The sequence below is a fragment of the Macaca fascicularis genome, chromosome 5 (genome assembly GCF_037993035.2).
Source record: "Macaca fascicularis isolate 582-1 chromosome 5, T2T-MFA8v1.1".
In the NCBI taxonomy this organism is placed as follows: domain Eukaryota; kingdom Metazoa; phylum Chordata; class Mammalia; order Primates; family Cercopithecidae; genus Macaca; species Macaca fascicularis.
This window is the reverse complement of record NC_088379.1, coordinates 110,179,765-110,207,171: the sequence shown is the minus strand read 5'-3', so window position 1 is coordinate 110,207,171 and position 27,407 is coordinate 110,179,765. Positions and strand designations below refer to the sequence as shown.

At 36.0% G+C, this 27,407-nt stretch overlaps 1 protein-coding gene and 1 long non-coding RNA gene across 15 annotated transcripts in view; one reads left to right on the top strand and one right to left on the bottom strand.

Moving 5' to 3' along the window:
- Positions 1-4,665, bottom strand: part of LOC102119997 (uncharacterized) — a 166,667-nt gene extending 162,002 nt beyond the window's left edge. For all 13 annotated transcript variants that reach the window (XR_010586928.1, XR_010586935.1, XR_010586936.1 and 10 more), the window contains exon 1: positions 4,570-4,665. This is a non-coding gene — a long non-coding RNA (uncharacterized lncRNA). The remainder of the gene's footprint in view (positions 1-4,569) is intronic.
- CXXC4 (CXXC finger protein 4) lies at positions 713-27,407 on the top strand. 2 transcript variants are annotated; one of them, XM_045392709.2, is made up of 4 exons: positions 713-907; positions 1,026-1,101; positions 3,553-4,886; positions 23,346-27,407. In XM_045392709.2, exons 3-4 carry the CDS (start codon positions 3,810-3,812, stop codon positions 23,388-23,390), a joined length of 1,122 nt encoding a protein of 373 aa, XP_045248644.2. In that variant the 5' UTR covers positions 713-907; positions 1,026-1,101; positions 3,553-3,809; the 3' UTR covers positions 23,391-27,407. The 2 variants fall into 2 exon arrangements, with proteins under 2 accessions (XP_045248644.2, XP_005555649.3); XM_005555592.4 differs by lacking the exon at positions 1,026-1,101.

Below are 27,407 nucleotides of genomic sequence, written 5' to 3'. Positions count from 1 at the left end.
CCAGTCCGTTTTTCCTTACTTTAAAGATCTAAATGGTATTTTTTTTTTTTTAAGTCTTCCTGGGTACACTAGGAAATTTATTTAAAACCACGCCATTGGGTATGAACTAAGAGCATTCTTCAAACAAACATGACCTTTTCTGTTTCTTGTATTGCTCTTCTCAACCCAGCCAAAAAATCCCAGACAAGTTTATTTACACACACACACACCCGCACAGCACACACACCCCACACGCAGAGTGTCGGAAACGCCCTCTTTCCAACCCTTCCAAACAATTATCTCCGAGAGCAAAAGAAAATAATCAACAGCCCTGTGTGCTGGGCTGAGCCGGAGAGCCGGGCGCGAGGAGGGAGGGCGATCCGCAGGCGAGCAGGGAAAACGTGGCTCCTCTGCCGAGGAGAGGGTTTGTGAAAAGGAGCGCTGGCCCGCGTGCGCCTCTTGTTCCCCGTGTAATTTGCAGCCAATCATCAGTAGGTGTCCACGTCCCTGCGTCCTCCTCACCTCGGCGCCAATCACCCCCACCCCCGCGCCCCCGCCCCCAGCCTCCACACCTCCTCCCTCGCCTTTCTCTCTCGCTCCCCTCCCCCAGCAACCGCACACTCGCACACACACAAACAGAGAGAGAAGGGGGGAGGGTGAGAGAGAGGGAGAGAGAGAGAGAGAGAGGAGAGAGAGAGAGAGAGGAGAGACTCCCCGGCTCCCTCCCTCCCTCGCACACAGCGACTGGAGACGGACGGAGAGCAACGCGCTGGGAGAGGAGAGACCACCGACAACAGCCCCGCGCTCTCACACATACACTCACACTCGACTCTTTCCTCTCCCCCCACCTCCTCCTCTTTCCACCCCCACCACTAACACCATCTCCTCCTCCTTCTCTCTGCAACAAGAAAAAAAAAGCCATTTACAGGTATTTTTTTTGATCCGCATATTTATTTATCCCCCCTCCCCAACAGTTTGTTTACAAGTATTAAAGTTGTAATTGGGAGCTGCCAAGACACATCTGGATTTGTGTTTCTTTGTGTTAGGGGGTGATGTGCAACTAATTAAAGGCAGACTGGCAGCGTCTGCAAATTCTAAGGCTCCCCAAATAAAAAGAGACTGGTAAGTGATTGTTCTTTCTCTTTCTCTGGCTTTTTTTTCTCTTAAATGTTTGCTGTCCGTTGGGATTGTGAAAGTAGATTATTAATGCTGGACTCCAGCAAGAAAAAGCGTCGCTGTATTAATTTATTAATTAATCTGCACCCGCCCCTCCTCCTGAATGTTAAATATGACCTTTGATCTCTATGTCTCTGGTAGACCAGACATACAATATTAGGCATGTACAGTCACATTGTTTAAAGGCAAAACAGGATCATGAAGTATGCATCTCTAATTTAGCTTTGGCATAGAACTATAGTTATTTGTGTGTGTTTTATTTTGTTTTTTAATAAAATCCAAACAATAGCTGTGGCTTAGATACCTTTTTCATGCTCCAGAGATGCATTGATTAAACAATAATGACCTGGATACTGGGCATAATCATTTTCTCCAGTTTCTGGTGGTATTAAACCTTGAGGTAGGAAAGGGGGTGGTGATGGCAATCAGAAAAGCAAGGAAAGCTTGTGTTTGGAAACACCACTCTAAGACTCTAAAAAAGGGACATTAAATTATTTCTTTATTTGAAACAAGGTCAAAAGACTAAAACGTTGAAAATTTTCCCTCCACTCAATGTGATGATATCTAATGCATGGTTGACATAACTAGTTTTTACTGAGTAGCAGTTATTATGGTCTTGCAGTTACAATGTGATTCGCAGAAACTGAAGCTATATGCATATTCTTGCTGTGTCTTCCCCCACCCCTTCCAAGCATCAAGAATATTTAGCCAAGAGCATTTTGGGGGCACCTTTTGTATTGCCCTCAGACCTCAGAAGGGAGCAGTTTTCCCTAATGCGAAACCACAGAGGTGGTTCCTGAGTGATTAGGGACTTGCTGTGATTGAAAGACGCAAGCTTCTAATCCAGCCTGGGGTGAGGTTCCTTATCTTGATTTACTTTGCCTAATAGGGATTTGTTTACATAAACCCCTCTTTTTAGAGCACCTCATCAGTAGGTCTTGAAGTTTTTGCACTTGGAGTTTGGGCAAAACTGGTTCATTAACCTAATTATAAGCATAATTACTATAATTGATAACCATTTTGAACTCTGAATATTTGAGACTGAGACTATTGGGCCCCCATGTAGAATTCCCTGAACTCTACATTCTAGACCAATCTATGGGCTTCAAAAGATGTCACAAAAAGATATTCTGGCCAAAAAATCTGGAAACAAAGAAACTGGTTTTTTAGGTGAATATACACTTTATGCTTTTGCTTTACTTCTTAAAAGGTTGTGATGTACTTCTCCCTCTGTAATAAACAACTAAAATACCTCTTCCTAAAGCATAATAATGGCCTGTAAGCAAGGAGATGAATGCAAACACCCAGTTAACATTAAACTTTCCTCTTAAAAAGAGCACAATTTAAAAATAATTTTAATGGTTATTTTTCTCTGGCAAAGAACACCTTAAGGGCTCCCCCCCCCCTTTTACTCAATGCAAAAATCAGTGATTGTGAGAGATCCTTTTCAAAAAGTGCCATGCTTTCTTCTTGTCTTGGGAAGAGACAGCAATCTCTATTAGGAATGATTAGGAATATTCTTAAAGAGGCTGCAGGCACTTGGTTTAAAACCTGAGACATTGCTGATACAAATATGTATCTATGTAATTATGTGGCTTATCTTTATTTTCTACCTTAAAAAAAAAAAATCAAGTAGAACATCACCCTCTTACCCCCACCAAGCCCCACCACCAAATGGCTTGTACAATTGAGACCTGTCCTTGGTCCATTGAATTAAGACCCTAACAGAGCCAGCTGTGCTGGGATTCAAACTAATGACCGCAGACACAGAAGGACACCGTGGCAGCTGGTAGTTCTTTTTTCCCTGCCTCTTTAGTTCAGATTGTATGTGGGCAGTCTCTTAGCTCTCAGTTGTATTGTGTTTGCTTACAGTTTATACTCGGATGTATTGTAGACTTTCTCAGTACTTCATTTGCTAATTTCCTGTTCATTTTCCTCATAGGGCCATTGCTGTTTTCTACTTTACAGCATTTGCATGCCCAGGCAGCACTTGTTCACACATTTCATAATGTTTAAATGCCCTCTGCTTCTAGGTAGTATCGTCCTCCCACCCATGATTTGCATGTCTTTAGCACTCCAATTGCCCTTTTCCTTAGGCGTTTGTCACCCCCGTCTTCCCTCTTTCCCTGGGTATCCTGGCTATTAATACATTTTCTCAGGAGGGTTATAAGAATAGGGGGGAGGAGCTGTGGTTTGCTGTGGGGAGGGAGGGAGGGGGGTTGGGAGCGTTGGGGGGATGGGCTGGGGGGGGTCACATCTTGGTGATTCTTATGCAAAGGACCTGATGGAAGAATGTGGGAGCTTTTGCTGTCTGCGGTGGGTTAGTGAGGGAGGTTGTTTATTTATTTTTAATCTTTTTCCTCGTGCAGCTCGTTGGAATGACTTTCTTTATTTTAGTTGTAACAGTTGGAGGATAATGCAAAGGAAGACGCTGCCTGGGAATTCACCGTCTGTGGAAATGAGCCCCAGAGAGGAATAAAGCAGCCCTCACCTTGCTCTCCCCACCCGAACCCACTTTCCCCTCCCGCCTCGGCCCCCACCCCAACACCACCATCACTCCCTTCCCTCCCCCCCACCTTTCCCCCTTTTCCACCCAGGTGTCGGACCAGGCGGTCCCCACTTCCACCCTGCACCCCTTCTTCCCCCCCTGCACCATGAACACCAATGTCTGCGTGGAGCCCGGGCCGAGCCCGGAGGCCCCGGGCTTGCCCAAGGAAAGCCACTTGCCCGAAGGGGCTCTGAACAGCCTTGTGGATTACAACTCGGAAATGGAGCGCTACCGCTCCTTTGCCACCTCCTTCTACAAGACCAACGGGGGCGCCTTCCCACAGGCGGCCAAGATCGCGCGCATCACCACCCCCATCTTCCCCAGCAGCGCCGCCGCCGCCGCGGCCGCCGCGCGCATCGGCATGTCCCCCTGGAACTGCGACAACGCGGCCACCGCCGCCGCCGCCACCGCCATGCTCTGGGGCAGCGGCGGGGGTGGGGGCGGCGGCGGGGGTGGCGGCGGGGGTGGCGGCGGCGGCGGCGGCGGCGGGGGCGGGGGCGGGGGCGGTGGGGGCGGCAGGAAATCCTCCTCCGCCGCCGCCTCCTCCTCCGCCTCCTCCTCCTCGGCGATCCTCCCCGCCGGCGGTGGCGGCGGCGGCGGCGGCGGCGGCGGCGGCGGCAGCAGGACCAGCATGCACCACCGAAACGACTCCCAGAGGCTGGGGAAAGCTGGCTGCCCGCCAGAGCCGTCGTTGCAAATGGCAAATACTAATTTCCTCTCCACCTTATCCCCTGAACACTGCAGACCTTTGGCGGGGGAATGCATGAACAAGCTCAAATGCGGCGCTGCTGAAGCAGAGATAATGAATCTCCCCGAGCGCGTGGGGACTTTTTCCGCTATCCCGGCTTTAGGGGGCATCTCATTACCTCCAGGGGTCATCGTCATGACAGCCCTTCACTCCCCCGCAGCAGCCTCAGCAGCCGTCACAGACAGTGCGTTTCAAATTGCCAATCTGGCAGACTGCCCGCAGAATCATTCCTCCTCCTCCTCGTCCTCCTCTGGGGGAGCTGGCGGAGCCAACCCAGCCAAGAAGAAGAGGAAAAGGTGTGGGGTCTGCGTGCCCTGCAAGAGGCTCATCAACTGTGGCGTTTGCAGCAGTTGCAGGAATCGCAAAACGGGACACCAGATCTGCAAATTTAGAAAATGTGAAGAGCTAAAGAAAAAACCTGGCACTTCACTAGAGGTCAGAGGAGATGATTTCTTGTTTCCCAGTCTCCCCCCTTCCCTCCTCACTCCCTCTCCCCTTCAGGGATTCTTGTCTGGCTTCAAGATGCAGTACCCCTTCTCAGAAGCTTCATTCAGGTGGTAAGAGTTGTAGGTGGTTTGCGAAAGGCTTGGCCTCTCCACCACCCGCCCCAGCTGCACTTCACGTGACACCGCCCTTCTGATAGAGAGAGTGCCCTCCTTTTTATCCCGGGGGGGAAAATAATGTAATTGGTTTGAAGAATCAGAAGTTTCACATTCAGTATGCTCAATGTTTTCCCTTGGTGGTTTAAAATGCCTCCTGCTCCTTATTAAAAAGGGTGGGGCATCTTTGACCAAAGGACTGGACACATCACATCCTATGCAAGTTTACAGGCTAAGTTAGTGGCCCATTTATAACAGTGAGGACACAGTTTGTGGCACACAAGCCTGTTCTCATTGAAAAAACAATAACAAACCACACAACGGTATTCATTGAAGCTGAAACACCTGGATTCAGAAGGGGATTTCCTACCCCCTTCTAGAATCGTTTTTCTACTCATCAAGGCAGAATGTTTGTTTCCTATTTCATTTGCTGCATATCTGATATTTTTGGAGAAAGTTAAAACTGTGTAGAAAGCGAATTTCCACCTGCAAATTTTAAGGAGATGTGACATAGAATAAAGGGATGCAATTAGTTAATTTCAGGGCAGATGAGAGTGATTTTGTTTTAAAAGTTCTTTTATATAGTTTCAGAATGAATAATTTCTACAACTCAGTTACAAAAAAAGTATTTCCCTTGGGCTCTGCATTGGACAAAGTAACCATTTTGTGGTTACAAAGTTGGTCTATACACCAAGCACGGTTTTGGTTGATACCTTATATGGTCAATAATAGTTTCTTTTACCTATAGGTCTTTAAAACAGATATTGTACAGATGCTCACTAAAGTAATTGTTAAATTAGGCTATGAATTATGCTACATACAGAGATTGATACGTTGGATACAAATTTTGTATTGTGTCCTGATCAAAACAAAAAAGGGGAAAAATGAAAAATCACAGGTAAATGACTTTGATGGTATATTAAGCAAAGAAATGTGGACAAGTAGTTATAGTCTCTTGATAAAATTTACAGGGTAGATAATTAGATGTTCATATATATATGAGACTGTAGGTAGTGGATTTAGCATTCTGTGCTTTAACATTTTAACATTCTGTGGGGTGAATTGCAGGATGAGAGTGGCTCTCACAAGGTATCTTAGGGGTATCTGTAAATTATTTTAAAAATTGTGAGTACTGCTTAAAGGAGTTTTCTTTATGAACTGGGAAGCAGTCTTTAAAATAATGAAGAGAAGAGTTAAAGATCTTTGGTACAGATTTGAACACAAAGAAGATACAGGGTTTTTTAAAAAAACTTTAATGGTGTAAATCAAACTAGATAGCACTCTAGGATTCTAAAAATATCACAATTATGTTGATGCTCACTATTGGGTATGATCAGTTTCATCAAAATATTGCATTTGCATTTATTTTTCTTTATAAGATGCATCAGCTCTTTTTGGAAAGTTTAACTTTACTCCTGGATGGTTTATTGTATTTTCTTTGGCAACTTTCTTTGTGCAAAGAGAATAGCAACTATAATTCAGGTCCATGTATTTTCTTAGGTGGCAAAAAATAGCTTTTGAATCTTCCTTTCTGGATTAATTTATTGTAACTTCTAAGGACTACGGGAAATTAAAATTCAGTTCATACTGAAATACTCTATTCCCAAATGATAAGGACAACATGGCTTTTATTTTTCCTCCTGAAATGTAGTATCTAGAATTATAAGTTTGGTTCTGCTGTTAGGCCTCATCTTTAGCTAGACTCGTGGCACTACTTGCATCCCAATTTAGGATATGTAGTAACTGAGTAATTCTGAGTTATTTAGTAAATAATGACCCTGGAGGAGTTTGATATGAGTACCAGTAGGTTTTCTGCATAAATTTCTATGCTGGTGTAATTTTTTTTATGTGATGGTTTTCCTACAAGCTTGATGTGATATTTAAATTCTTCAGGCATTTTGAGGACAAAATCCCACAAAATTCCATTTTCTTCTTTTTAAAAATTACCACGCACAAAAATTCTGTTAATCTTCACAAGGTGAGGTATGGATGGAAGAGGAAGCTGGTTTTTTCCTTTGAACTCTCAAGGTGATCTTCTAACTTCAGACCCCTTCTATCAGAGCCTGGGTCGTGTTTCAAGGCTAAGATTATTAGCGAAATACTATTTGGCGAAAATAAATAAAAACTTTAAAAAATTGTGTAAGATTCAATCTAGATCATTAAAAAAGACAATGCCATCATGACTGCCTTAAACTGCAAATACAGTTATGGTTGTAGGAAACCAGCTGAGCACACCTCAGAGTGACAGGGCTTCCATGACTGAACTAAAGCTGGAAGAGGAATTGCAGGGAGGTGAAAATCCCCTTGCTGACCTGGTTTCTCTCTTAAATTTGGTTCATCCTCATCTGAGAAAATGTTTTAGAGATTGGATCGGTTCCTGGCTGAGGGCAGTGACTTGGGGACTCATTGTGGATATTACCTGTGGGTTCCAGATGTAAACTCCATAGCTAATATTTGTTGGCTTTGAATTATGGATGCCATTAACATCTGGATCATAATAATAACATATATTCTTATTTATCACTTCAAGCCTCATGTGCCACTCTTCCCATTGACTTGTTCTCATCCCAAAGACTGGAGATAGTCATTTTTTTTTTTTTCAGGGTGAGAAAACTGAAATTAAGACAGACTCGCATGGATATGTTGGGACTCTCATCCAGATTTTTTTCAAAGCCTCCTCTCTAGTGTTCCTTTTAAAACTGCCTTCTATTTTTCTGCTTAGTCTCACCTTAAGAGCATCTTATGATGCCCTAGTAATGTGTTTATAAAATCACCCCTTGATCACATTTGATATGATAATGCACACAAAACATTTAGTTTTTCTGTTATACTGTGCACCATGTATTTGCATAACCACTGTTCAGTAAGTCAATTACTCTGTTAAAAAATAGCCACTAATTGTTCAAAGCAGTCCTTACAAATGCTGTCTGCCCCTTGTGTGACAAAAACTGTTTTAAACATTTGTATCCTAAATGAAAAATATTAAGTTCCTAGATGTTTTAATAAACGTGATCATATAGGAGATCCTTATAAGTTACATGATAACACTCTGTCTCTTGCAAAGATAATCCTTCAGTTTTTCTATTTGCAACAGTTACATTTCTGCTACTTCTAACTTTTCCCAATCTGATATGGCTCAAGAGATAAAATTGTCCCATGGGCAACCCCAGCCTCTTAGTCTCTGAACATTGTTCAGGTGACATGATTGATCTCTGTGGGACAGCATTAGAGACCACACAGATCTGGTTTCTCTCCCATTAGTTGATTTATGGAATTACATTAGTAAGCAGTGCCTCAGGAGGTTTCCCTGCCCCCAATCTTGGTTCTCTTTGCGGTAAGTTTCACACTGCCACCGCTGAGGCTTTCCTCCAGCTGGTGAAGAAACTAGAGAGGGCAGGTTGTAGTGAAGACATTGAGAAACTGGAAAGTCAGGAAGAAGGATGGTGCCATTCTTTTTTCTTTACTTTCTTTTATCTCTTAAAAATCTATCTGCCGAATGTACAGGCCAGCCGTAATTTTTCTACAAGTTAGGTTAAGCTTCTAAGGGGGTTGGTGGAAAAAAATTCGAATACTGTCTCAAACTTGATAACTTACTTCAGAAGAGTGTAATAGGGGAGGAGGGACATGTTGTATATGCTGTTAAGTTCTAAGAGCCCCAACCATAAATGGCAATTGTAAAACTCTGGACAAAGCACCGTCTGTAATGGGTGCAGGAAGGTGGCACCTGCCTCCTGAGGAAATTAACTTGTAGACCAGATGTAAAATAGGTGTGTCACTCAGACTAAGAGCTTTTAGTCAATAATTGAACATATACATTTCTGAGGTTTGTTGACTTAAAAAAATCTATGGATAAAATGCAAATGTTTTGTGTCTTAAATGGAAACTTCCACCAATTTTTCTTTTATGTCATAATTTTTTTTAAAATGAGTCCTCAATTTTTCATCTCAAGATTAAGAAAATTACCAGTAGAAAAATATTTTTATTTTAGCCAAAAAATGCAAATATATAATTAAGTATGAAAGGGAAAGAGGAATTTTTTCAATAAAATTCAAACAAAATGATAGTATATTAACATTAGAATGTAACATATAAATAATATAGGAAAAAGCACCTCAATTTTGTAAATAATAAAGAAAAAGCTTGGAAAATTTTGTCTTTGACTAAAGCTACAAATGAATTTGTGGCCAAGGCATCAAACCGCAATACAAGTTCAATGAGATTATTTTTCCATCACTGGATTTAATACAAGGGAGTTAAAGTTGTTTTTTATATACTTCAAAATATCATGTTGTACACACAGTAAATACGTGTAATTTTAACTGTCAGTTTAAAAACTTACAAAGCGTACATTTTTAATACTTCCTTATTGAAAACAGTACCCTCACCCATCCAACCATCATGTAAATTCTAAGCCATGTTTTAGATGGCAATTAGGAATAGTAAAATAAAGCAATTAAAATTAATTTGTAAATTATGCCATAAGAATGTTTGAAATTCAACCATCATCAAACAAAATATAAACAAGCAAACACAAGGCACATAGGAGCAAATTAAAAAAAAAAAAACAAAAAAAAACTTTAGGTTTCCATTTAATCCGAGAAAAATATTTGGATATTTTAAGAATGAAAATTGTTTCTAGTGATAAAAGAAATACAAGTTGTCTGGCTTTTCAAATTCTTAAATAATAGATTGCTGAAGTATTTCTCTATATTTTGTTTAGTCTCAGTCATCTACTTTTCTGAATTAATAGTTAAGTTTTGCATAGTCAGACTTATAGATTGATAAGTACAGAACAATTTAATAAAATAGCCTGTGAGATTGAAAATTGAAAGGCATGCAAAAAGAACAGGCATTTGATCCATGTTTGCTCCAGTTGGAACATTGTTTAACAGGTTCTAGACTGAAGATCCATGGTGGGGTGGAAACATTGTTGGAATATTCTGGATACAAAGTATCTTTCTGGATACAAAGTAAAACATTATACTATTTGAGTATTTCTCAGGCATAGGTTGAAAGTGTGCTTTTCAGAAAGTTGTCTAAAGTTGTTGGTGCTCTTAGAATTTACTGCTCAACCTCAATTGGACAGATTGTCTGAATATGCAGGAAACATTTCACTTTAATTTGCTCTGAAAAAGCTTGACCTAATGTCCTACTGTTCAATATGAGTGGATATGCTTTAATTTCTCAAATTTATTTTTACTCGCATTATGCAAAATACCAAAAATAAATGCTTGCATTTGTCATATAGAAATATCTAGTTAAAGTGATGAGTTAAATTCAAGATTTATTTGAAGGGCCATGTAAATATACAAATTGGAGAAAGGACTAATTCTTTTATAGTTTCTCTCATATTCCCAGATTAGTTTGTAAAAAAGCAAAAATGAACTGAAAATAAAATCTAAATTTTATTAGTAATGTGACTTTTAGTCACTGATTAACATGTCAGATGACCTTAGGTGGGGAAGCAGGGTGTTCTAGGAAGCATAATCTTTTATAAAAAATTGTTTTCAAGAAAGTATATATTTTTTGTAATCCATGTAAATTTTGAGAATTTTGTGCATGTGTAATTTTGTTCCTTCATTTGTGCTTCAGTGTTTCTGCCCATTTTTAACATACTTTTAAATCTAGCATTTTGCTATTAGTCTTAGGATTTTCAAAATATTGGGGGAGGGGCGTAAGAGTGATTTTATCCTTGAGTCATATCTTGTTCCATCACATGCAAACACCTGTCCTGAAATTGAATTATTCTTTGGGGTAATCGAAAAGCCTCCCTCCATTCAGCATCTTATGTTTTCTGTTGTTTATTGAGTTATGTTGTACCATACTTCAGATGCGACAGCCATTTAATAATGTTGAAGACTTAGCTCTGCAGGGGCTAAAAGGGTCCCAGCAGGCTTGTTAACTTCTACTGTAAAATGTTATGAGAAATATTTTTTCCTCTGTGAAATTTCTCGGCTTTCTCTTAATTTATTTTAAGAACATGAGAATCCATAGCTAGGTATGAAATCAAGCCTGCTGAATTTTTTGGCTTCCTCTTTCTTAATCTTTAACCCATTTATTTCCCACTACATTTTTTACTAAAGAGACTGTGGCAAAGCAAGCAATTACTTTTTCAAAGACCTCATATTCAAGATGTATTTCTTTGGTTTATAATAAACGACATAAATTATATTCAGGAAATAGATGACTAAGCTCCTAGATTTTAATTTCTTTTTATTTAAAATTATATGTGTTCCATGTGACCAGATAGATACAAAATTGTAAAAAGAGCCACTAGTATCAAGTAACTTAACAGTTGAACAATGTTAGGTACATCAGCATAACTTCTCTGAACTTTATTTCCTCATCAATAAGATGAAAGTAATATCAACCTACCTTATAACGTTTTAATATGATATGTAGTTTGATACTGTTGGCAAACTAAAAGATGCTATATAATTTCTCAGTCCAGTTTTAAAACCATCAATAAAAATGGAGAATAAGGCAACCGTATTAATAGATAACAAACCAACAGGTTACTTATAGTTTTCAGACATTAAAGTCCAGATGTCCATTAGTGGTGTGTGGTTTTTGAATATTTGTTTTAATCACGCAGTTGGCAAAGATATGGCTTGAGTTTACTTGGAAAGAGATAAATCTAATTGAACATGTTTTCCTTGTTCCTGTACTTGCATTGTCAAATGTCTTAGGAAACTGAGCATATTATCCAGCGAAGTCAGTCAATGTGGTGAGCCAATTTCAATTATTTAGTGCTCTTTCTCCTTCCTTACCACAGACATATCACCACTATTAATTTTTATATATTTCAATAGATGTGTGTTTATGTTTCACATTACTAACCCAATACTTTCATTTGACTATTTCCAAGACACAGAGATATTCTAAATGTGAATTTGTGAAGTCAAGAGAATTTTTGTAAGAAAGAAATGAATTCCAGTTGGAAAACTTGTGTAACAAATATTGGAAAGTGAACATATTTAACATATTTGGAAAATTGGAAAATATATACATATAAGTATACATAGGAAATAAAACAGGTAGATAATCATTTTACATAAAAAGTAAAGTAGCTATATGAAGTTTTTCTGTTTGGTTTTGGCTAAAAACAGAATATTTTTTAAAATGAGGACAGTTACTAAGCATTAATAGGAATAGCTGGTGTTTTTCTGGGGAAAAATAGTGATAAGCCCTAAAAGATTTGTAATGCTGACCAAGAAAGATGAGAAACAAAGGAGAAAGGAATATTTAAGCCAGAATCCAATGCAGTGTATAGAAAGAACTTTGACAAGATGGAATTATGGATTTATGCTTTGCTTCAGCTGTTATAAAAGTTTTTTCAGATGATAGAAAATATTTTTTAAAAAGATATATTTTTTTAATGACGACCCAATACTTTTGGTATGAGAGTCAGCTGAGGCTTGAGTGGAGTGGCAGATGAGTTAGAGATAAGGAAAAACAGATTGTGTTATAGCTGATGTTATTATTTTTACTTATGCATTTGAAACATTTGGTAGAATAATTCCAAAGTGTAACTAAAAGAGAATACTTCCAAGATGGGTGGAAAATGGTATCCCATTTGTGTCTCTTCTGCATTAAAATTCATATTTTAGAAAACATTCTTGAGAAAGTAAAGTGTCAGACTATGGGAAAGACGGTGCTGAAAGTGCTGTTTCTTGCCCAAAGACTAAAAGACAAAAGTCAAAAAACCCACACCAAACCACAACTGGATTATTGGTAATACTATAATGACAGGGATCAAGAAGGATGAGAAGCGAAAGGGATATATGTTTGTAGATTAGGAAAAATTATGGACATTTCTATTTCAGCAAATCTGGCAAATGCCAGAGAAGATATATTTTCTCCAAAATTTAGAGAATGAGACAAGATTAAATACATTTTTAAGTGAATAGAAGACCATATGAATTTAATCATTTGGAAATGGCAAGAACTAGTGTGGGTGAATCGGGGTAGAAAAATAACTATGCTTGGGAATAACTTCTCTATTGGCAATGCTTTTTTTAAAAAAAACTAGGATAAATTAGAGAAGTGATTATCTTAATGGAGTGAAGATAAGAAAAAAAGGATAAAATTAACAGTCATATGTAGATGTATAAGAAGTGAAAAGTTGTGGAGTCTTCCATTAAACATGAAATATTTTGTATGCTCTACCTTTAGTCCATGAAAAACAAGAGAGAGAATATTGGCTTGTTTCCATCATAGGAAAAATACATTAGCTCTTCTTTGTAATGCTGCTATATGTAGAGTTAAATTCATCATGAAGTGGAGTGGTTTTAGATTTTCCTCATGTAATTCTTTTCACATGAATTCATTTTTCTATAGTATAGAGGTGTGTTTATCAAACTGCTGGTGACAGTATGTTGGTGGTCCATGAAACCAATGTTTTAACTTACCATCATGATTTTTTAGAAAGTAGATTAGAATAGAATGGAGCAGAAAATGTATGAGCTTATCACATGTAGTAATAGCAAGTACTGTTCAACTTCTGTTTCAGTTATGTACACTTAAAGAAATGTATGTGTGTCTATGTGCTGAGTTGCTATGTAAAATGTATTTATAACTTTTGGTTGCAGACAAGTTTGAAAAACACTAATCTAGCAACAGCAGCATCACTATTGAACAAGTCTGTAGAAGGAAAGAAATTATATTTGAACAATGTTAACAAGATACAGAGTAAAATTGAAATGTTTCTACAAATAGTGTACTTTTACTTATTCCAGGCAGGTCTATACCTATGCTGCCTATTCGTGAATATATGGTATTAATTAGCACATAGTAAACCCTTGATAAATTCAATTCAATTTAACAAATGTTTAGGTGGAACTGTTATCTTCCAAGACTTTAGTTCCATGTATACATATGTGTATACCAATATATATGTACATGCATATATACACACATACACACATCCTGGCTTAAAGAACCTTAAATGTTCTTTATTCCTGCTCTGTTTACAATACGCATGTAATTCTCTAGCTCTAGGTCTTAGTCCTTAGTCCATATATGTGTGTGTATATATATATGAAACTATATATATGTATATATATTTTTTTTCCTTGAGACAGGGTCTTGGTCTGTTGCCCAGTCTGGAGTGCAGTGGCATGATCTCAGCTCACTGCAACTTCTACTTCCTGGGTTCTAGCTATTCTCATGCCTCAGCCTCCTGAGCAGCTGGGATTACAGGCGTGCACCATGATGCCTGGCTAATTTTTGTATTTTTTAAGTAGAGATGGGGTTTCACCATGTTGGTCAGGCTGGTCTTGAACTCCTGACCTCATGCAATCCACCCACCCCAGCCTCCCACAGTGCTGGGATTATAGGCATGAGCCACCACACCCGGCCTCCCTATTTATATTTTAAATTTTCAGTCCAAGAAATGGACAAATGGCCACATTTAAACTAACATTGAAATTTTAGAAAATTCTGTAAGCAATCTCACACCTATTTAAAAGCCTTAGAATTCCTTGACTCATCCTTGGTTTAGTTTTCCACATCTAGATAAGTAACACAGACTAATATGATCTCTGCCTTGCTACCTCATGTGATTCTGTAGTATTATATTTTCTGTTTTATTTCAAGGCATATTTTACAGAGTGCTGGAAAACTTTGTTTTACCTGAATAAGAGAAAAGATTATATTGGAAGAGAGAAAGAAGGGAAGGAAGGAGGGAAGGAAGGAAGGAAGGAAGGAAGGAAGGAAGGAAGGAAGGAAGGAAGGAAGGGAGGGAGGGAGGGAGGGAGGGAGGGAGGGAGGGAGGGAGGGAGGGATAGAGGGAAGATAAAAGCAAGGAAGAGAGGAAGGAAATACAGGAAGGTTACAGGATTGCTACTATTTAAGGGAAATCAGAAAGGGGCATATTGGCAAAAAGAAATGGCATACTTAAGGTCATCTTGAGTCTGGTTTAAATAAGAAATGAGAAGCAATAGTTAATGTCTCAGAATTTATGGAAAGGTGTCATGGGTCTGGGTTTAGATCCACTAGAACCACTAAGCATTGTTTTTTTGTTTTGTTTTGTTTGTTTGTTTTTGTTTTTGTTTTTTCATTTACCATGATGGAAAATCTAGTTTCAGGAAAACTAAGTATGTTTTCAGGATTTTTAAAAAATATTTTTAAAAGTAATTTTCAAGTCTGCAATCTGCAATTAGAAACATAGAAAGGCCAAGATGGGAAAATGAGCGCTCGAAACTAATGACAGTGTTTAGGGAGCTCGAGGCTATCCAACTCCTATAATAAACTGATAGTATAAAATATCAGTGTACTTTTTAAGTAATCATAAGGAGAATTTCTAAGAAAATACAGAATCGTGTATATAAAAAAGGCTACCGAAGAATGATGATGTGAACGATATCAATCACTACATCTTATAAATCCTATGGTGAAAAATTAAACGTATTAATTTCCTTTGTTAGTTATTCTGAATGTGGCTATGTTCTACATAGATTTATATACTCTGGATGGAGCACATGATACTTACAGAAAAAGAGGTAGTTCATGAAAACTTCCTGAGGATAAATTAGAATCTAAATACTTGAGAATTTGTTCCAGCATAAGAGCAAATGCCTACCATGATGTTATGGTAGTGGAAAATGCTTAATAGTATTTATCTTCTTGATGAGATAGATGTACCAAAGTGTATTTCTAAACAGTTAAGAAACATGTAAAGACTTGATAAAAATTAAATTATTATTGACCGTATATTTTTCAATTTTATTATTTTAAAAGATAATTAACAGAAAAGACCGAAAGTCAAAGTCAGAGTGATTGTGAATTTGAGCATTCCATATGATGGCAATTGAAAGGAAGGAATAAAGGGAGGGAGGGAAAGTGGGAGGGAGGGAAGGAAGGAAGGAAGGAAGGAAGGAAGGAAGGAAGGAAGGAAGGAAGGAAGGAAGGGAGGGAGGGAGGGAGGGAGGGAGGAAGGAAGGAGAAAAGGAGAGAGGGAGGGACAACAAAAGCTACATGTTATTCTTAGAACTATAGTTTTAATCAAAGTAAATTATTTTGGTGATAGCATCTAGTTGACAGAAATATTTAGAATTAATGTTTTCTAAATTCCTTTCAGTAGTTCATAAACGTAAAACATGCTGTGAATTTTAGGCGGAGTCTGTCCCAGTGGTTGTATGGTTCATAACAGATTCTGAGCCACATGAAGTTCAGTGACTACATCCAAAATGCTACTTGACTTAGCCTAACAGGAAATTTTCTATTAAACTTATTTTCGCTTTTATGTAATTAAAAAATAAATATTTCTCAGATCTCAGAACTGTAATAATAAAAGAGATACACCATATTGATTTGCTTATGGAGGTTAAGTGTAACTACTTTATTTTCATATAAATTAGAGGGTGTCCAAATCATAGCTTTGATAGTCAGGTTAAACATTGCCTCCGAAGATAAAGTGACTTCTCATTTTCTAGTATTTTATATGAATATTTACACTGACTGCTTTAAAATTAACCAGATCTTCAAAAGTGTCCAACCACTTGGTCTGGAAAAGACTACTCATTGTTTTTCAATGGCTAATTCACAGTGAACTCACCTAATGCTATATTGCTGCATTCAACAGGAATTACTTGAGAAGAAGTTGAATTGTTGAACTTTTATACACACATATATATTCATATATATGCACACATATTTATTTAGAGTCTATAACCACATATATTTATTCATATGTATACATGCAAATGAAATATGAACATAGGAATATATATAAATATTTTCAACCATTCTTGAAGGTATAGTATTGATTTTATTAACCTAATTTTTACTTTATAAATCTTAATTTTCTAATTTTCTTTCACATTCTCTCTTACACATAAGGTTAAATATATAAAATTGTTTTGATAAATACCTTTTAAATTTGTGAATTATTGAAAGATTTTCCTCTTTCTGTTTACCATGGTACCACCATGCTATGTTTTATTTTTATATGGGTGAGAACATTTTAACCACTAAAGTACCCATTTATAATACACTAAATTTACTTATTTGTTAGAATGATGTGGTTTGAAGTATTTTTACCAAATTTAACTGAAATAGAATTATACACACATAGTATTATCAAGAGACTTGCTTAACTAGTTACATTAGATCTATGGCCAAAATTGGGTATATTTTTTGTTCACTTCTGGACCAGTGTGAATCGTGGTGTTAATCTGTCTATCATTTTACCTCCCACCAACCCACTCCCACCCTGTACACACATACTCCTTTAGACATCTGTTTTCATGACAAGCTTTATCACCATATGGACTTGACTTAGTGCCTTTACAACATAATATATAAAGTCCTCTTTCCATTTTCAAAAGTTAGCTAGGTTTACCTCCTAAAGTCACACTGTCACAGTCTAAAATCATGTTGTCACAGTGGTGATGGTGACTGTGGTGGTTGCAGTGTAGGAGTGCAAGGCAAAGAGAGCAACAGGAGTAACAGCCAAGGGAGAATCAATTATCAATGAAAAGGCCATCTCTAGTTCTCCATCATTAATTGGAGAAATCTTGGTCACAAATGGCAATTTGGAAACCAAAATATGGAATGTTTCCTATAATAATATTTAAAGCCTCCAAAAGTTATGTCATAAAAATTATCTAGTTATTTGGTACTTCCCCCTTTTTAAATAGGGGTCTAATATTCCAGTTAGTGGATGATGTTGAAAGTTGTTTTTAGTTTATATTTGGGTAATGACCAAAATAAGGTGTGATTATACCAAAGACATACAGTTATGTAATAAATGAATCTGGATTATGGGAAAAATTAATCTGCTATACATTAAATACATAATATGGATTTATTATAACACAGAAGAAAAAAGTGAGGTATAATTTAAAAAATGGAAACAGTATATACTTACATTACTCCAAATATTAAATTTAGATATTATTAATAAAATCTTGTCTTGTTTATAATAGCAGTAAATTATTGGACTGTGTGATTATCATTAATGGTTCTCTTATATTATTAGCCTATACTTTACCAGTGTTTTCTAATAACTCTATTTTAGTTACTAGACTATGATTTCTAAAATTTATCACTTACAAATGGAATATAGAAACAGCTTTCTGCTAAAAACTTGTTGGGGAGGTGTTCACCTTTGCTTGGTATTATTTTATATCATAATTATTAATTATTCAAAGATTCATATTACTATGCATTAACTTGTGTCAGTCTGATTGTTCATATTCACAATACTGTATATGTAATACAACTTTCCATTTCTCCAAATAGATTTTGAAATTTTGTCAGTAACATAATCAAGAACCTGTATAACAATGTTTTAGCATTCTTCATGAATCAAATCAGAAAAAAAAGGTAGTTTTTTTCACCATAAGGAACCTTCTTGCATTTGTTCATCCAGAAATTTCTGAAGTTTGAAAGTTTTATATATAGCCACAAATGAAATCTATATAATTGAATAACTAAAGGCAAACAATGGGGTCCATTATTATGTTTTGTCATATTTATTTGCATACTTTCTACTGCAGAATTTCAGTGATTCATTAAGGTCTTTGCATTCTAGCGTGAAATGATAGACTTGAATACAGTGAAGGTTTCCAGTAGCAAGGCCTCAGATGCCCAGGAGTCTAAGAAACTTATAGTGGGCCTCCTCATAGTGAAAACAGTATTTCAAAAGGTTATACAATAGGTGGTGTTGGCTAACTACAGCCTAAAATAACCCTAAGTTTGGTTGGGATAAAAGCATTCTTCACGATTATATGGGAATCATAAAATGATTTCATGACTTTTGTTTCTTTAATAAGAAATGGGAAAACAGGAAATTATTTTTGATTAGTATAGAAATAATGGTATCCTCATGAGAGCCGTCTTGTTCCACAGTAGAATTTTGAAGGCCTAGGTGAGTCACTGAAATTTTTGATTTGAAAGTATATGAATAAATATTGGAAAGATAGGTTTAACTCTAGTTCTAGACATTTCTAGGGTCATAATCATGATCTCAATTTAAAATTGTATGTAAGGTGAATTTCATCATCAAAAGTTATCATTAATTTCCTTTTTGAAATCTCAGGTCTAATATTGTTAAAAGTTTTAAGTGCAATTTTGTAAATATTGCTACATTTTACACACTGTACCTAGATATGAATGGCCAATCCACATATCCTCATATGTACAGAGTTAGAGATACCCCATTTTCAGCTTTTAGGAGCTGATGTTTTATTAGACTTGACATATTTATAACAAGAATATGTAGATGCATTCTTCACCTGATGATACCACTTTCCATGTGACTTCTTCACAGGTATGAAAAGAGAAACATGCTAAAATCCTTAAGGTGAAAGCCTTTCGTATTCTTTATTATTTTAGGTTGTTTAATTATTTCTTCACTGCTGATTTAATGAAAATCAAACTGAAATATATATCTTCCAGGAACATTATTAATTTTTAAATTTATTTTTAAAAGTAAATATAGAATGTACTTGGACTTGGATTTTATTATTCTTTTATTCAAGGAAATTCCCTTATTTTTCATGTAATTTAGTGAGAAACCGAAGACTCCTTTAGACTTGAGGGTAGTGTTGTACCTGGCCTGTGTAGGGATGAGTTCTGTGGAACACTGTGCTTTACAGCAGTACCAGAAAGAGAGCTGGAGCTGCAGGTTTCTCCACAGGCCTCCTGGGAGCAAGATGGCTGTGTGTCAGTGTTTGCACCTGCATGAACAGTGAAGGCTGCCTTAAACAATGCTGATCAACTCAATTCTATTCTTTACCTCCCCACCCCCTTCTCTTCAGGGGAATCTGGCTTTCCTGTCACTCAGGATAAAGATCCCCTGCAAGCAACACTGAGATCCAGAAAGTCACTGTAATCTCATCAAGAGTGTGAATCCCTAGCTGGGACTTTGAATTTATATAATCCAAAGGTAGCTAGCTGGTCAGGGTATTTAATCTCCCACATTGGTGTGCTGAGCCCCTGCACCATTTAAAAACAAGTCTTCTTACAAGGATAACCTCATTAGTTGACAGAATGAAAAAATACGTGTCCTCAAATTAGTATAAACTTAGTTAGACACCTATAGTTTTAACTCCACATTTTATCTATGAAAACATTGTTGCTTCACCCAGCTTGGCTGAAACAAACTCATGCTTCACCCAGCTTGGCTGAAACAAACTCAATCAGTCCTAAAGTACATTTCCATTGTTCCTGATGAAAAGTGGGCAGGAGATTAAATATACATCTGTTTTGGGTAGACTACAGGCCCCTAAAGAGTTTTGACACTTAAAATCCTGAAATACAACTGTTAGTTACAGAAACCTTACTACAAATTTCTGGTGTGTGCCTTGATTATTTTCTAATTACTGCACCAGTAGTTTTCCTAATTTTTCTCACATATTTTATTTGGTGATTTCCCAACTAATCATTTTTAGGCTTCTTGACCTCAAGGATCTTAACATAAGGAAGAAATAATTTTTAAAAGAGGCTTCCCTGCTTACCTTCTCACTTCTCCTGCAATAAACTGTCCATATTCTTACATCTGGGGATGCATACTGGTCTCAATGTATGCATAGTAATATCACGATGCACAGTAATATCAAGTAAGTGTAGAAAACCTTTGCTCTGCTTTTCTCATGTTTGCATTGTTTAATTAATTTTTACTGCTAACAGGTATTGAGAAATGATTATCTTTTTTTCCCACAACAATGACCTTTGACCCTAAGTGGCATTTGATGAGCTTGCTTTTTCTAAATGTTGCAAATAAAATTGAATAACTGAAAGGGGCACAGGAGGAGCAAGAATTGGAAAAGAGATTTAAAAGTATATCTAAGACATAAGGACTTCATCTCATTTAAAAAATGTACTCCATATATTTTTGCTGTTTATCTTCGTAAACATATATGTTTATCAAGATACAAGATTACATAAGTATATATTTATAATCTTGTTTCCAGTTGGCATCTGAGAGTAAGTTGGCATCTCTGTGTCATACATATACACATAAATGTGAATATATATGAATATATATGCACATGTTTATTTTTCATATGTGAATCTGTAACCATAGATCTATAATTGCATGAATATGCTTGGATCTAACTTATCTCGTTAGAAATGACTACATTTATATAAGTGTGCATACTTATATAAAATTTATTCTTAGTTGGCATCAGCCAGTGAGTTAGCATCTGGTATAAACTTTTAAGTTTTCATTTATTGCTTTTGTGTGTGTATAAGGCATGAATATTAGAATGGGAATGTTCTTTCTTATTACTTCATATAGCTTCCTAATAATGATTAAATTAATGTAATCAAAGCATATAATTATTAACTTTATTCAAAAGTTAACTTTAGAGAGTAGTGAAGAGGTTTTTCTTACCAACTAAATCAAATGATAGAGATTCAGGTATGCATACTGAGCTGGAAAGGAGAAAACCGATGAAACCATCAGGAGTAAGGCATAACATATTAATAAGATCAGTACAATTTCCATGGGAATAGTGAACTTTTTTGTTTTTGCTTTTAGGAAACTCTGCTCGGGTAGATTTGTTCTGTATACGTATATGCAAACTTGGAGTAGGTAGATAGTCATTTGTCAATGATTTGTTCTTAATACAGTCATTTTGAAATTTATTGTGTTTGTTGTTAGGACAGTCTTTTTAACACTTATTTTAGTACAGATAGTGAAAAGCAGGTTTGCTTTCCAAAATATTTTATTGATTTCTAATTGACATCCTAATCAATACTTTTATTACTAGATGACATAATTACAATAGGACAATGTCAACCAAATAACATGTGTGAGAAAGTAAATAAAAGCTAACCTCAATTATTAGAGGGTTTTTAGTAGAATTTTGTATTTATTTTCTGAAATCCAAAAGTCAAGTGCTATTAACAATGTTTTAAGATGCATTACAAGAAATGTGTGTATATGTATGTGTTCATGTGTTTTTGTTTACCTAGTAAATATATTGGCACTTACATTCAGCACATCAATTTATATACTTATTTATCCTTAGCAGCCATTTTACTATTTATACAGGCTTGTTGGGCTGGTCTAAGGAATAAAATCAACTTTCTTTTACAGGAGAATGTATTCTTAGCTTGTTGTTTCTTGCATATCTTCACTGTATATTCATGTGATTGTTTTATGTATACCATTAGAATACATTTTAAAGAAGGATATGGCATGAGGAATTATTGGATGTTAATGTACATAGAAAATTCAAGCTTAATTACCATTTACCTCACAAGAAAACCTCATAGTAACTATAAGCTTTTTGTTAGGAGGATTGTTTATACTTTGGTGCTAGCTTGATACTTCTTTGGAGAAACCATTTATAGTATGTTTACAATTCAATAGGGTGGTTATTCTTCATTGAATATCATTGGTTAGTAATCAATGTGCTTTTTATATATATTAATTTGTTGAAAATAGAAACTCACTTTGAAACAGTGATATGTTTTATCAGTATAGTTCTCATTTGACTATAAAATGTGTTTAGAATTTAATAATTGATAAGTATTGCAGGTAATATTGATATTTGTTAGCATTCTGTCATTTAAGAAAATCTTCAGAATAAATTACTTAACTGAATTTTGAACATCAGCTTTACATAATTGGATATGTATGTATATATTGTGATTTTTGTACATAAAACAGTGGCCTAAATTTCAGTTTCAGTTTTCGGTTGCATTTTTGTTAGGGTGGTTAGAAGCACAGTAATTTAATCATAGTCATTTTAACTGCATAGAATGCTTACATGTCTCACTCATGTTTAAGACCATGTGCATAGCTGATTGTGTCTTTAGAAATACAAAAATACAAAATAAATAGCTATCATTAGAAATGACTAATGTAGAAAGCTAACTAGCAAAAGTGAATCCTTTCATTTTTCATGATGTGATTGTGCCTTCTGTGTGCATGTTATCGTGACAGTAAGATGATCCACTCAAAATGATGTAGGCATTCTGCAAGGCAGATAAAGATTTTAAGTACCTGTGCTGACTGGTCTTCCTAATATTGGTTAAGAGGTTGAACTTTCCCTTTATTCTGCTTCCTATGTGTGTTTCAGGCTACATTTCCTATATTTTTAAACCAATGTGTTTTAATCAGTATATTCAGCAAGTTAGCATTAAATTCAATATTCTAATTATTGTCATGTTATAAGATTGAGCATTTCTTCTTTTTATTAAATGTTGAAATATACAAGTCATTATGTTGTATATTGGTAGCTAAAAATATTGTTGAAGTGTAAAGGAGAAAAATCTAATTTTATATTGGCATAGAAAGAAAGCTTAACTTGTTTTCTTGCTCTTTTTTTTATAGAGAACACCTGTTCCCAGCGCTGAAGCATTCCGATGGTTCTTTTAAAGCAGTAGTATATCTTATTTTCAAGGCATTTGGAAATGAAGGGCAAACTAATGTCTTGTTTTAAGAAACTGCTTAGTCCACCACTGAAGAAAATATCCAGAAATTATTTTCACTTTACATATAGGGGTTTCTTCAAAAAAAAAAAAAAAAAAAAAGAAAAAAAAAAAGGAAAAGAAAAAACAGACATAAAAATAATGTGGGAGCTTGGAGAATTGGCCAGTCTATTTACTTTCAATACCCTGATTCTTTCTTTGATGTAATTTAGCTATAGTAGTGAAGTTGTTGTCTATTTTGAAAGTGGCTGTAAAAAATAAGTTTGGGTAAACCCCTGCTGTAAAATCATGTATCTTTGCAAAGTACATATCTATACTTCATTTTCAAATATATGTGTTTCAGTACTGTAAACTGTACAGATAGCAGCTTGTATTTTGTGTGTTTAGACACAAGGAGACAATCATGTCTGAGCATCTATGGAAATTAACAGTTTGTACACAACAGTATGGTTCTGCAAGTTAAATCTGGAGCAATAAATTTTAGCTTTAACTATTTTTTGCCAGTGGTTTAGAAGCAGCAACAGCACTGGCACCATTTTGCCATGCATCTTTCCATAGAGACTTGATGCCAAGTTTTACAAGACTAAAAGATGATGATGCATCCACCAGTTACCTTCAGTTTTATTGTTATAAGAGGGGAAGATGTTATGAAAGTTTCAATTAATCTTTTGAGCACTATATTAGAGTAGTGGTTATGCACTTGCATTGCTTACAAACGAGCTGTACAGAAGGGTATACCTCCCAAATACTTAGTGTAGTTGACTTGTCCTGGGTTGCACTGTAAGGCGGAGTACTCAGAGTAGTTGGAAAATGCAGAATCAGTTGTATAATTTTTTTTTTTTATAAAAACAGTGTTTTTTAGGCTAAAGAATAAAGTATCATATCTTAGGAGGGGGAAATTTATAACTGACTTTTTTTCCCCAGCCCAACATGGGCTGTATATGTTTTATTGTTTCTTAATTGTTTTCTTATTTTTTCTGTAGAAAAAAAATCTTAATAAAAACTACCCCAATGTTTTCATTTCATGTATGATATTAAATGGGTAGTTTTAACACTTGAATATGTTGAAGGCTTCTGCCTTGAGGCAGGACTTGATATATTTTTAATTTACAAAGAATTAAACATATTCATAAAAGTGAGGCATTTTATCTCTTTTTATTTTCTTTTCTCATAGCCACCCAGTTGGACTAGTGGTCTTCCCCTAGTCCCTCAGTAAAATGCTCCATTGCTGCCATTTCCATTCTTGTCACTTGACGCTTTCATCCTGAGAAGGCAGGGCTGCAGTCTGTGGAATTTCATAAATGCAAGACATACTCCTCCCCCTACAATCTACACACAAAGGATCTAATGCTTCATAGAACCTGTGCTACCTTTTCATGTAGGAGTTGGTTTTCTTATCACAGTCAGGGTTCTTAAGACCATCCCATCAGGACAAATATTTACATTTCATTTTATTTTTGTTTGTCTCAATTATAAAGACTATTTTCAGTTTCAGGAGTAGAACAGGGTTAAGCAAAAATATGTAGAGTATAAAAGTTGCCTACTGCAACTTTTTGTTCTTTGTCCGCTAGCCAGTTGATTTAACCCACTACATCCATTAGCTTGCTGAAAAATGTTAGCAAAGTAAATCATGCGAAGAAAGATAATTTGAGAAGAGAATGGGTATGGTACAATGAAAGAGGCTGTAAAGATTAGGTAAGACTAGTAAGTGAATATTTTTAAAAATTTAGTTGTAGATTTGAATGGGATATGATAGGACAGAAAAGATTTTTTAAAAAGCAGAAAGAGTGTTTCATGGTGAAAGTACTGGGGGAGGGTGGACAAAGCATGCACACATGCCAATTTGAAAATCAAGTGTGACTTACCTCACGTAGAGTATGAATACATGGTCCACAGTTATGGTCAACAAGCATTTTCAAGAAAAACTCATGATGTGTTACACCCATCCATGTTTAGAGACGAGAATTAACTGATTACAAGCTAAAATGTGCTATATACTGTATTAATTTTGAGATAGCTTTCTACTTGATGTATATTTCTTTCAGGGTTTCAATCTAGTTAGAATTTCAGCTTCTGCTGTGGGACCAATGAGAGCTGTATGAGTTTTTTTTTTTTCTTTTTCCATTAGTTTATTTTATTTTTCTTTGTTTTTTGTTTACCAATTTGCTAATTAATTACAAGTAAGTGAAAACTTACTTTCACACTTGAATAAGCTTGCCTTGCTCTTTGGAAAATGATGATTGTTATTAATGAAGTGAAACAAACTTCTAGTCAGGCTATATTAGGCATACAATAACATAAAGATCTCATAGCAGTATACTGAGAGTCTAAAATACATTCTAGTATTGCATGTCTTGGTGTTCTTTTGTTTGTTTGCTTTTTAAAGGAACTAATGAATCTGTATATTGTAAACTGTGGTGTTTTACATGTCAATTCATTTTTTAATGAAAGAAAATTTGTTGATTACTTAAATGAGAAAGTTTAGCGTTTCATTCATTCTCTTATGTTTTTTATTCTTGATATTGTTCTTTTATACCACCCACTTTTTAATGTTTTTGGTTAAACTCCATTTATATAATGTAGGGTGCATATAAAGTTCTCATTGGTGATGTTGAAGAAAGAGATGACTCTTCTGGCCTTTCTCTAGTTTTCTTTTTCATATGTCCATGTACTGAGAACTTGTAAAGCTTATCATTATAAACCTAAGGCAGTGATTTGAAGGTTTACATTTTTCATGATTTTAAAATACCAATGAAATGTAACTTTTAAAAATTCCTCGCTGTATGCTTTATATTCACTGTCAAGAAAATTCAGAATGTAGATTGTGTGGACAACTATACACAACTTAATAATTATATATCAGATAAACTGAATAAAAAACTTTGTAAGAGTGGTTTACGCACACAGGATCTTGTCCTCCCTAGGCGTGGATAGAGAGATGCCATAATCTGCCAGCATTTGGGGAGAGCATGGTAAATACTTGAGGCATTGATACATAGTGCAGTGAGCCAATTTCCTTTTCAATTGTCACTCAGCACCGTAACATCACGAAGAACATCATTAATGCAAACCTCTCACTAGGCCTTCAGACCAAAGTGGCTTTCCAATGGACTCTGCCTGTCTGTCTGCAAGTGGAGTCAGATTCAAAGTAGAAATGTTTCCATCCTTGGGAGAGAAAATAGGAAGTCTTCCCCCACTGTAGGAGTATGTAAAGATTCCCAACACTCCATTTCCTTCTTCTAAACACATTTATAGGGAGCGAGGGATGGTGGGCTTATTATGAATTAATATTAAGCAATCACTAAAAGAAAGGAATGTTCTGTTCCTTTCAATCAGAAACCCTGATATGTAAGTTGTGCAATTAATGCTAAAGCATATAAAGTCTTTAAGCTGATAAGGATCTGTAATCAAATAATGAAAAAAGGAAAGCCATTAAATGAACACAGTATTCAGGGTCAAATATGTTCAGCAAAAAGCCGTAGTGGGTCTTTGATCATGGTTAGATTCACAGTGATATCAAACAGTTGGTTCTCATGTAACAGCTAAATGTTTCAGATTTTTTTTTATTAAATTTGGCATTTCACACTGAGATCTGTATTCCTAGTGAATAAAAGACAGCTACTATATTAGGAGGGATTCCATTTTCACAATTGCAAAACAGATATTTCAGGAACATGGGCCACAAAATGTACTCCTTTCACAGTGTTCTCCTCTTCTGAACTGTGCAGTTATCTATTAAATTTTCTAATAGATATTTGTGTAAGGTGTATGTATGCTTGTGCAATTATTTAAAAAGCGGTTTTGGAAAACAGTGTATTTATTAAAGAAAATTACTTATGGGGCATGTACAAAACTGTAAAAAAAAAAAAAAAAAAAAGTAGAAAAAAATCACATTCAATTTGCCCAGTAAAGTTGTTTTTGTGAAATTTCTGTGTTGTTGAATAAAGGACTTTAGTATTCAAAA